Below are 12,816 nucleotides of genomic sequence, written 5' to 3'. Positions count from 1 at the left end.
CATTCCCCAAGCAAGAGAGTGTTACATTTATGTCAGTTTATTTTTGCTCCTGAGGCAATTTCATACATTTTTGCCAATTACAGAGCACACTAACATATTGTTTATTACGCACAAACACATATACATCATCAGCATATGCAGATACTTTTATAGAAATAGGAACCTGTATGTGAGGTAAACTTAAACCAACTAGATGATCTCTTAATTTAATCAGTTATGGCTCAATTGCAAGAGAATACAGCATTCCAGAAAGTGGACATCCCTGCCTAATACTTGTTTGAACAGGGAAAGGAATACTAAGTTCACCATTAATCTTAAGAACACTAAATATATTGTTATATAAAAGTTGTATATCAGAAATAAATTGAGGACCAAAACCATAAGCATGCAAAGCACTGAAGAGGTAATCATGCTCAACTCTAGTCAAAAGCCTTCTGTTGATCTAGTGAAATTATACCCACATTAATATTAAACAATTTGGAAACTGCTATAGAATCCGTTAATAAAGAAATATTATCATTAATACACCTATTAGGAACACTGTTGGTTTGATCAAGGTGCCCTACAGAACCTATAACTTCTCTCAAGCGCGTTGCCAAAGTCTGCATTGCCAACAGAGAGACTGGTCTCCAATTTCTTATGTCAGTCAAATCTCCTTTTTTAGGCAACAGAGTTATCACTGCACGCCAACAACTTAAGGGCAGCTCTCTGACCTATAAGGATTCCTTAAAGTGAATGTCAAGTTTGATGAATCAGTGCCCGGTTTTTAAAAACCTTATTAAAAAAAAATAAAGGAGCAATTTCATTCAAACTTTACATTTCACTTGTTTTGTTAAAATACTTACCTTTTAATCTTGAAAGCCACTCCAGCGATTCCCCCTCCTGCCGCTCGTCACTTTATACGTCAGCAATGACGAATACGGCATCCTCCAATCCCGGCTTCTCCCCCAGGAGAATCATTGCCTGAGGCAACGCCGTGATTGGAGGAAGCCGGATTTGTCATTTTTGACATATGAAGAGGCTTGCGACAGACGGGGAAGCGATGGAGCGTCTTTCAAGATTAAAAGGTAAGTATTTTAGCAAAACGAGTGAAATGTAAAGTTTGATGAATGAAAGTGCACCTGTTTTTAATAGGGTTTTTAAAAACCGGGCACTGAATCATCAAACTTGACATTTACTTTAAGGATCAAGTGAACATCTTCACCAATTATAGTGCAGAAATGCTTCCATAGGAAGCTCATCAATTCCAGGGGCCTTGCCACTGTGCAAACTGTTTATCAAATGTTAAACGTTTTTCAAGGTCCTCCACATCCTGATCCTTGATCTTTGGGAGAGAACAGAGGAGCTGCTGTGTAGCAGAATCTGATCCATTACAGACTTTTCTCCTGAACATCTCTGTATAGAAATTCACAGCAAAGTTTCTCATCTCCTTTTGCTCAGTGAGCTCCAAAACATTTGAGTCCTTTAGACAATGTATCACTTTCTTTTGTCCATTTTTCTTCTCAAGTCCAAAGAAATACTGTGATGACAGATCCATCTCTGTTGAAACTTGAAAGCGAGATCTTACTAGCGCACCCTGAATAGGGTCGCCACCTCGGCCATGTTTTCCTGGACACTTATGAGTTGCACATGCTGCAGGGTGTGCAGAGAGGAAGATGAATTGCACCCCTGGACAGCACACAAATAATGATCCTGGACAGCACTATTCATGTTCCTCCCTGCAGCATGTGTAACTCATATGTGTCCAGGAAAATATGGCCGAGGTGGCAACCCTAACCCTGAACCCTACTATCCAATAGGTTAGCTAGCAACTGTTTTTGTGACTTTAAATCTTCATACAACACAACATTAAAAGAGCTATCAAATGCTTTTTGAAGTTGCAAAATGTCCTGCTCCAGAACTCTCATGCCATTATTTACACTTGCAGACATTTGCTGACTATACTGTTGACAAAAATACTTTTATTTGTAGTTTTCCTATATCCCACCATTGCCTTAATGTTGCAAAATCATTTTTTCTTTCTTACCATTGTTTCCAAAAAAGGCAAAACATTCTAAAAATTGCATATCCTTTAAAAGCTGACAATTAAAATGGCAATATGGGTGAAAGTTGATGGCAGAACTAAATTACAAAGAACCATTGCATGATCAGAAAAAAGCATTGTCCGGTTGAGCAGCAGAAATACAATTTTCACATAAACTGACCCAAGTGTATTGTCTAATTTTGGGTTAAACACTCTCCAAACATCAACTAAATCATTAACATTTAAAACAGAAAGCAGTTCTTTAGCAGACATTGGGGAAGGCTCCAAATGATTTCTGTCCATTTTAAAATCTACAGTACAATTAAAATCTCCCCCTAGCAGCAGCACAGTCCCTATCTAACTCTGTAGCAACACAAGGTGCATAAACATTTATAAAACAAAATTTAACCCCTCCAAATACAGCTTCAACCTTTAGAATCAGCTCTCTTCTCACTGCCTCTACTCTCATTAAAGGGACACTGAACCCAATTTTTTTCTTTCATGACTCAGATAGAGCATGAATTTTTAAGCAACTTTCTAATTTACTCCTATTATCAATTTTTTTTTTCTTTATTTTAAAAGCAGGAATGAAAATCTTAGCAACCAGCCCATTTTAGGTTCAGCACTATGGATAGCACTTGCTTATTGGAGGCTTACATTTAGACACCAACAAGCAAGCATAACCCAGGTTCTCAACCAAAAATGGGCTGGCTCCTATGCATCACATTCCTGCTTTTTAAATAAAGATAGCAAGAGAATGAAGAAAACTTGATAATAGGAGTAAGTTAGAAAGTTGCTTCAAATTGCATGCTCTATCCAAATCATGAACGAAAAAAAAATGGGTTTAGTGTCCCTTTAACATTTTAATGTCCCACAGGACATCTTATTCACATTTTTACACATCACAAAGCAAACAGAGGGAAGAGTAAAAAACAAAAAAATGCATACTAATTATCATTACTCTTTAGGGAAAGACAAACCTTTTGTAACAATTTTTTTAAACCATCCTTTTTTTTTACTGAGCTCGTTCTCACTAGCGCGTTTAAAATAAAACTCTACAGAATCTACAAACTTCACAAGATCAGGAAATGAATTCTGTATTCCCACATTCTTTTTCCCTTTAGTAATAACTAAAAATCTGAAATTTCAACATCTTCCTCACTCTATGAAAATGCTGCAAGAGCAACTGGGGAATCATTAGCCACAGGTGTTCCTTCAGTAGTCTGCAAAACTGGGGGATTGACACTTTGTGAACTGGGCTCATCAGCTAATTATCACTTACTTTTACTGAATTAGTTACAGAATTATTAGTGCACCCAGCTTTTTTCTCCTTATCAACACCTGCATTTCCTATCCTCTTATTTAAAACATCCTCTTTATTCCTTTCCACAACTGATTTTTCTTCTATTTGATTCCCACTTGTTTCATTAAATCTTTTAACCTTTTCTCTCCCTGCCTGAATGAGCTCAGATTTAAAAGGTCTTTTCTTACTCTGCGCTTTATTATTTACAGCTAAATCTTTTTCCGGCAGTTTAGAAAGAGAAACTACAACTTCCTGCTCCATTTTCTGAAGCCAAATTCTCTTGCTCATTTGCAGCAATTTCAGATGCTGCTTTAGCTCAGGGCAGTCCTTAATTAGATGTTCAGAACTTTTACAACTAAAATAGCGCATTTGCTCAGTGCTAGCAAAAACAATATAGTCACATTCATCCAACGTGTACCTTAAAGCAACATTTAAAGTTATGTTACTGTCCTTGAGTATCATAATAACCTACCTTCTAAAGGACATCACATGCTTAATCTCATGTGCTTTACATGCTAAAGGACATAACATGCTTATTTTCATGTGCTTTACATGCTAAAGGATATAACATGCTTAATCTCATGTGCTTTACATGCTAAAGTATATAACATGCTTAATCTCATGTGCTTTACATGCTAAAGGATATAACATGCCTAATCTCATGTGCTTTACATGCTAAAGGACATAACATGCTTATTTTCATGTGCTTTACATGCTAAAGGATATAACATGCTTAATTTAATGTGCTTTACATGCTAAAGTATATAACATGCTTAATCTCATGTGCTTTACATGCTAAAGGATATAACATGCCTAATCTCATGTGCTTTACATGCTAAAGGGCATCACATGCTTAATCTCATTTGCTTTACATGCTAAAGGACATCACATGCTTAATCTGATGTGCTTTACATGCTAAAGGTTATAACATGCTTATTTTCATGTGCTTTACATGCTAAAGGATATAACATGCTTAATTTCATGTGCTTTACATGCTAAAGTATATAACATGCTTAATCTCATGTGCTTTACATGCTAAAGGATATAACATGCCTAATCTCATGTGCTTTACATGCTAAAGGATATAACATGCCTAATCTCGTGTGCTTTACATGCTAAAGGATATAACATGCTTAATCTCATGTGCTTTACATGCTAAAGGGCATCACATGCTTAATCTCATTTGCTTTACATGCTAAAGGACATCACATGCTTAATCTGATGGGCTTTACATGCTAAAGGTTATAACATGCTTAATAGCATGTGCTTTACATGCTAAAGGATATAATATGCTTAATCTCATGTGGTTTACATGCTAAAGGACATGACATGCTTAATCTCATGTGCTTTACATGCTAAAGGATATAACATGCTTAATCTCATGTAGTCTACATGCTAAAGGACATAACATGCTTATTTCCATGTGCTTTACATGCTAAAGGATATAACATGCTTAATCTCATGTGCTTTACATGCAAAAGGATATAACATGCTTAATCTCATATGCTTTACATGCTAAAGGGCATCACATGCTTAATCTAATTTGCTTTACATGCTAAAGGACATTGCATGCTTAATCTCATGTGCTTTACATGCTAAATGACATAACATGCTTAATCTAATTTGCTTTACATGTTAAAGGACATAACATGCTTAATCTCATTTGCTTTACATGCTAAAGGACATAACATGCTTAACCTCATATGCTCTACATGCTAAAGGACATCACATGCCTAATCTCATGTGCTTTACATGCTAAATGATATAACATGCTTAATCTCATGTGCTTTACATGCTAAAGGATATAACATGCTTAATCTCACGTGCTTTACATGCTAAAGGACATCACATGCTTATTCTCATGCGCTTTACATGCTAAAGGATATAACATGCTTAATCTCATGTGCTTTACATGCTAAAGGACATAACATGCTTATTCTCATGTGATTTACATGCTAAATGACATACCATGCTTAATCTCATTTGCTTTACATGCTAAAGGGTATAACATGCTTAATCTCATGTGCTTTACATGCTAAAGGAAATCACATGCTTAATCTCATTTGCTTTACATGCTAAAGGACATCACATGCATAATCTCATTTGCTTTACATGCTAAAGGACATCACATGCTTAATCTCATGTGCTTTACATGCTAAAGGACATCACATGCTTAATCTCATGTGCTCTACATGCTAAATGACATAACATGCTTAATCTAATTTGCTTTACATGCTAAAGGACATAACATGCTTAATCTCATTTGCTTTACATGCTAAATGACATAACATGCTTAATCTAATTTACTTTACATGCTAAAGGACATAACATGCTTAATCTCATTTGCTTTACATGCTAAAGGACATAACATGCTTAACCTCATGTGCTCTACATGCTAAAGGACATCACATGCCTAATCTCATGTGCTTACATGCTAAATGATATAACATGCTTAATCTAATGTGCTTTACATGCTAAAGGATATAACATGCTTAATCTCATGTGCTTTACATGCTAAAGGAAATCACATGCTTAATCTCATTTGCTTTACATGCTAAAGGACATCACATGCTTAATCTCATGTGCTTTACATGCTAAAGGACATCACATGCTTAATCTCATGTGCTCTACATGCTAAATGACATAACATGCTTAATCTAATTTGCTTTACATGCTAAAGGACATAACATGCTTAATCTCATTTGCTTTACATGCTAAATGACATAACATGCTTAATCTAATTTACTTTACATGCTAAAGGACATAACATGATTAATCTCATTTGCTTTACATGCTAAAGGACATAACATGCTTAACCTCATGTGCTCTACATGCTAAAGGACATCACATGCCTAATCTCATGTGCTTACATGCTAAATGATATAACATGCTTAATCTCATGTGCTTTACATGCTAAATGATATAACATGCTTAATCTCATGTGCTTTACATGCTAAAGGACATAACATGATTAATCTCATTTGCTTTACATGCTAAAGGACATAACATGCTTAACCTCATGTGCTCTACATGCTAAAGGACATCACATGCCTAATCTCATGTGCTTACATGCTAAATGATATAACATGCTTAATCTCATGTGCTTTACATGCTAAAGGATATAACATGCTTATTCTCATGAGCTTTACAAGCTAAAGGATATAACATGCTTAATCTCATGTGCTTTACATGCTAAAGGACATAACATGCGTATTCTCATGTGATTTACATGCTAAAGGACATCACATGCTTATTCTCATGCGCTTTACAAGCTAAAGGATATAACATGCTTAATCTCATGTGATTTACATGCTAAAGGGTATAACATGCTTAATCTCATTTGCTTTACATGCTAAAGGGTATAACATGCTTAATCTCATGTGCTTTACATGCCAAAGGACATCACATGCTTAATCTCATGTGCTTTACATGCTAAAGGACATCACATGCTTAATATCATGTGCTTTACATGCTAAAGGACATCACATGCTTAATCTCATGTGCTTTACATGCCTAAGGACATCACATGCTTAATCCCATGTGCTTTACATGCTAAAGGACATCACATGCTTAACCTCATGTGCTTTACATGCTAAAGGACATAACGTGCTTTATGCTGCTTTTTTGCAGGTGTTAGTTTTTTTTTTCAGCCGGCTCTCCCCCATTGTTTCCTATGGGGAAATTGTGCACGAGCACGGTTTACCTGCTTACCGCTAACGTAAGCAGCGCTGGTATTGAGATGAGATGTGGAGCTAAATTTTGCTCTTCACTTACTTTTTTGCGGTTAACACGGAGTTTGTAAAAACCCGTAATACCAGCGCTGTCTGCAAGTGAGCGGTGAGCATAAACTGCTCGTTAGCACCGCACCCCTGTTAACGCAAAACTCGTAATCTAGGTGTTTGTTAGCTATAGCTGTTCAGTGCTCACAAAAACAACCACTGATTTATTCATTCTTGATGCAGACTTAATATTACTGCAACCAACAACTTTCCCCACAGCTAACACACAATTCTCAACATTAACATCATTTCCAGGGCTGATTCTGACCCCATGCCTTCTGGTCAAATTTTCAAACCTAAATACATTGGGACAGCTTCCCTCTAAAGTAGAAGCCATTCTAGGCTAACCCCAGAAAAAAAAAACCTAACCAACAGCAAAACCAGAAAGCTAAACCAAGCTACCCTGCAACACACAGCCTCAGTCAGTGCTCTCACGCCAAGCTCTTCCTTTAGAGAGAGAGAAAGATAGAGAGCAAAAAAAGAAAGAGAGAGAGAGAAGAGAGAGATAGAGAGAGAGAGGAAGAGAGAAGAAAGAGAGAGAAAGAGAGAGAAAGAGAGAGAGAGTGAAAGAGAAAGAGGGAGAAAGAAATAGAGCGATAGAGAGAGAGAAAGTGTGAGAGAGAGAGCGAAAGTGTGAGAGAAAAAGAGGGAGAAAGAGAGAGAGAGAGAGAGAGAGAGAGAGAGAGAGAGAGAGAGAGAAAGAGAGAGAGAGATTATGTTCTTCTTATAATATTGTGATTGCACTGTAGCAAACGTGTTCTATATTAATTTTAAACCCTTAACGACTGTGATGTACCATGTATAATAGCGCGGGTCCCTACGCTTGCTATTAAACGCTTTCTTCTCCGTTCTGGTCACCAGAAATAGCTCTGTCTCTGGCAAACCCCATAGAAAGACCAGCCTACATAGCAGCTTAGTGGTGATGTCGGCGGACTTTTGCTGAAGTTGCAACCCTCATTATATTCTATGGGTAACACATTGTCACTCATCCGCAAATTGAGGTTGAGCCCACTTTTTTAGAACATTTAGACAGACCGGCAAACTGCGAGCCTGGTGAACCCAAACAGGCAACTTCTCGTTGTGTTGAATATCAGAGCTAGAGAGACAGAGAGAGACTTTTATCGAGCACTTGACAAATGGCCAAGCATATTTCAAGAAATATAAAACAATAACATATCTTGCTTTAGTGTAAAATAAATACTAGTTCCATGTGCTAGAGAAGCCAAAAAGCTAATTTTCTTTAAAATGACAAGTGACACAATTTCTCTGTTTAATGCCACAAAACAGCTGCAAATAAACCCCACACCCTTTTATTGCCATAATTCACCCTCATCCACTCACACAGTGAACAGTAAGCATACACAATAAAAAGGCAGGTTAGTCCTGATCCCTCGGGTCTACGTATTAGGTCATTTGAATGACGCTGACTGCTCTCACTCATTTAATTTGACTTTTTTGCAAAAGTTACATGCTCTGATTCACTAGAGCAAGGGTAAATACACAGATAAAGTCCCACTCAGGAGCTACAAGCATTGCAGCTCCCAAACAGAACATGGCCGGTGAGACAATCAAGATTAACAGTCACATGACCAACAAATTGACATAGTCTTACTGATTAGAAGCAGCAATGCTGTTGGCTCCCAGGTATGACATAATCTATGTGTTTAACCTCTTTGATGGGATAAAACACATAGCTAACTAGGTTCAGAACTGCAAATATTGAATGCAACAATGAAATAGAGTATTTTATTCTTGCTATAGAATATCCCTTTAATGCCTGCTTTTGTATAATGGAATAATATTAAGAGGATATTGCATGAGCACATTTAATATTTTCATATAAAAGAATGTAAAACACCATATGTATATAGACACTCAGATATACACACACACACACACACACACTCAGATATATACACACACACTCAGATATACACACACACACACTCAGATATATACACACACACTCAGATACATACACACATACACACTCAGATACATACACACATACACACTCAGATACATACACACTCAGATACACAAACACTCAGATATACACAAAAACACACATTCAGATATATACACACACACAAACACACACAACAAAATAACAGGAGTATTGATATAGTGATACCTTTTATTGGATTAACAATATATTAAGCAATAAAATAAGTTAAAAAAACTTTAAAGAGTTTCCTGTCTCGCTTAGGTTTGAAGCAATACTGATAAATGAGATGAATTTATAGATTATATATTATATACAGATGTCTAAGTCTAGGGTGTGGACATGTGGTCGTAAAATCCTGTTGGAGTCAGAGGTGAAATGTGCAATTAGACTGACCGTCTCCAGTATGGGAAAACAAACAGGGGAGAGACATGCTTATGCGCATATACTAACATACCAATATATATCTATCTGCATCACCATATAGAGACAGAGAGACAGACAAACATAGAGATAAATAGATGATAGATAGATAGATATAGAATTTCTGAACTTTATTGATCTATCAAGTCATTTGATATACAAACAGTTAAATTCATTATCAAACAAAATGGACAAAAAAAAACAACAAATGATTGCTTGACAAAATTGATTTGTTCATTCATTCATGCAGTTTGTCACCAAAAAAGATGCATGAATGGGGGGAAGGAGTTGTATTGTTTGGTAAATAAACTCCTTTGTTTGTAATGCTGTAAAAGGGTCATACCATTCAATTGTCCATTGTCCCCTGTTCAACTCAGCTATAGTATTACTATTGGCTAATGTTAGGGACATTTGGTCAGGCACTAAATGCTGGATTGTAGTCACACAGGAGTTGTATGTTCTTTTAACATTAAAAAATAGGTTCTTTTAATTCAAATCCTATTATGTAAGATTTTGTTGTTGATATTAATGGTCTATATTTGCTGTTCCCATTGGAAATACCTGTTACAAATCCAAATCCAATATTCGTCCAAACCAAATGCCTGCATGGAAGAAATTCAGCCGAACTGAACGTTTAAAAAAAAATCCAAAATTAATCTTTTGGATGAACAAATGATTTATCTGTGCACATGTCTAATTTCACAACTAATACTAGTTTGCATTGCTAACATGGACAAACATAGCATCTAGTAAGCAGATTAAAAAAACTAGAATACAAAATAAGTGCACTTTCCCTTTAATATCCATGATAATATACAGGAATTGTTACCAAAGTGTTACCAACTAAAGCAACTATATTGCCTGCTGCAAGTTACTACATAACTTCTTAAATCAATATTTACCATACTTTACAAATAAGGACTGTATAACATGTGTCTTATTCCTTTAAACAAAATAAAGAATGGTTAATCTAACCCAAACTGTGTCAAAATCCATCAATTTTGAAAGCAGACTTTTTTAAAAAAAATAAAAAATCAATATGACAAGGAGAGTGAAAATCAAGGATTAAATGATACAAAATATATGTTTAAACTGGACAAAACTATAACCCCCCCATAACCATTTTGTTAGCTTTGTGATATCCCAAATTTATATGATGCACCACGGACAGCCAAAACACTTAGAATATATATTTTTTTCCAAATTACTGCATTATATACACACATGAAAATTTGGATGCAGAGAAAATTCAGATTAACAATAATTTACATAAATTCATTTTCCAGTATATTTACATCACTGTGACATCAATAAAATACAGTAATATTTTACTATTTCTCAAGATCCCCTTGTCAATGTTGTTATTAATTGCTGATTTTAACCCATATACTTCATAGTAAAGGAGCAGTGTAAAAATAGAATTTAACAAAACAAATTTATATAAATAACAATAGTCTACTTACATGAATTTGTTTCTCTGTATTGCGAAGAGAAATAAAGTAAAAATATACAAAATACCATAAAAAATAAACTGATAATATATTTCTGTCTCATGCTGGAAGATGGATTGCAGTACAAATGCTCACTCTAGGATTCCTCTACCTGTAAAACACGACAATTAGATAAGTGCATTTATCTCATGGGTGTGGAAAAAGGAGAGTCAGTAAGTTTGAAAACCTTTTGCAATTTTTTAGTAATTAGCATAGTCAGTTGACAGTGGTGTTACAACAGAATAAGTTCACATGGCGATTACTCACTATGATTGTGTAAACTGTTTATATATATATATATATATATATATATATATATATATATATATATTATATTTACAGTATATATATATACAGTATATAAAAATGTATTTTAAAAAACTATTGTTAAGTCACAATCTTCTCTGCCCGTGTCTTTGTTTTTTTTTTATGTTTTAAAATGTGAATACTAATCAAAATGTATATAAAAAAAAACAAATATTACCTTTCTGATTACAGTACTGTAGAGTCTTTCTGATAGTACTATGTATACAAAAGTATTAAATATTATCTAAAACTAGCTTTAGGTTGACATGTACATTTTGCCTAAATGAAAATTGTTATTAGGCCAGTTCACATGTGGCGTGCTATTTAGCGATTTTGCTTGCTCGTAAACACCACCACTTTTAACGCGCATAGGTAAGTGCGCATATTACAAATGGAAAGTATATGTATTTATATATAAATTATAGCCCTTTTCATTCAAATGCCTTCTCATATACCATATACCTTTTTAACCCTTATCACTTTTTTTGTATGTAAATGAATAATATTTGATTAGATTGTGTTTATATGAGTGGAACTGTTCATTTTAATGTATTTATGTTATGTTTAATACAACTTTTTTTCAGCCCTAACCCTTTATGCAAAGTCTTCAGTCGCACTAATCTGAAGAGCGCCAATTTAGTTTTACATTCAACTTGTAATACGTGCGCAAGTTAACGCAGTCACGATATTTTAATATTGCGTGCACACTAGCCCATTATGGTTTATACTCAAACCCATCCACTCTCCAAGATGTCCTATTTTACAGAAGCAAATATGCAAATATTCCGAAATCCAAACCTTTTCGAGTTCCAAGCAGTTTGGATAAAGGGTTTTCTAGCTGTATACAGTATATATATATTAGCAAAGAAAACTACTGACTTATCAGAAAAAAACATATACACTAATCTTTTGTTTGTTTTCAGCTGATAACAATTTCTGAACTTTGGCCAGTATTGTGTGATTTCCTCAGTGACCCCTATCCTAGAATGCTTTAGCTGTTAAAGGGACATTCCGGTCAAAATTTAAAGACACATAGATTAATTACATCTTTGAATAGAAACATATTTACAACATAAATGTATTGGCAAAAATGCTTCTAGTAAACGTTATCACTGTTTTATAGTTAACATTTTTCTCTGCACGTGCATGTAAAGCATAGCTAGATATTCTCAGTGCACCTGCATTTTATATACTGCAGCTGCACAGAGCATCAGTGGGGCTTGTATCATGTCAGCAATTAACAAACTGAATCGCTACCAGATGGTACAATCACCTTAGGCTCTCTGAACAAGTGCTCTGTTTAAAAGCTGGTGCACGTGCATACTTAAATACACTTTTAAAACAGCTATAGTTTTTATTACAAGCATTTTTGCTAATGCATGTATATTACAAAAAAATTCTGTTCAGTACTGAAATGCACCCATGTGGTTTCCAATTTTAGGTGGAATATCCCTTTAATACCCCTAAAGTTCTAAATTGTTCTCTCACAAAAATACAACACAGATTTTTTTTTATTTGTATCCTGATGAAATGGCTGTGTGTTTTAG

General features: G+C 35.0%; 1 protein-coding gene across 1 annotated transcript in view; it reads right to left on the bottom strand.

Moving 5' to 3' along the window:
* The window catches only part of LOC128666495 (galactosylgalactosylxylosylprotein 3-beta-glucuronosyltransferase 1-like), a 70,738-nt gene extending 59,647 nt beyond the window's left edge, over positions 1–11,091 (bottom strand). The window contains exon 1 of the mRNA XM_053721123.1: positions 10,937–11,091. Coding sequence (XP_053577098.1) covers positions 10,937–11,027 — 91 coding nt within the window. The 5' untranslated portion in view covers positions 11,028–11,091. The remainder of the gene's footprint in view (positions 1–10,936) is intronic.
* Positions 11,092–12,816: the final 1,725 nt, after the last annotated feature.

The sequence above is a fragment of the Bombina bombina genome, chromosome 7 (assembly GCF_027579735.1).
Source record: "Bombina bombina isolate aBomBom1 chromosome 7, aBomBom1.pri, whole genome shotgun sequence".
NCBI lineage: Eukaryota > Metazoa > Chordata > Amphibia > Anura > Bombinatoridae > Bombina > Bombina bombina.
The sequence above is the reverse complement of the archived record's forward strand: the minus strand, read 5'-3'. Positions and strand labels throughout refer to the sequence as shown.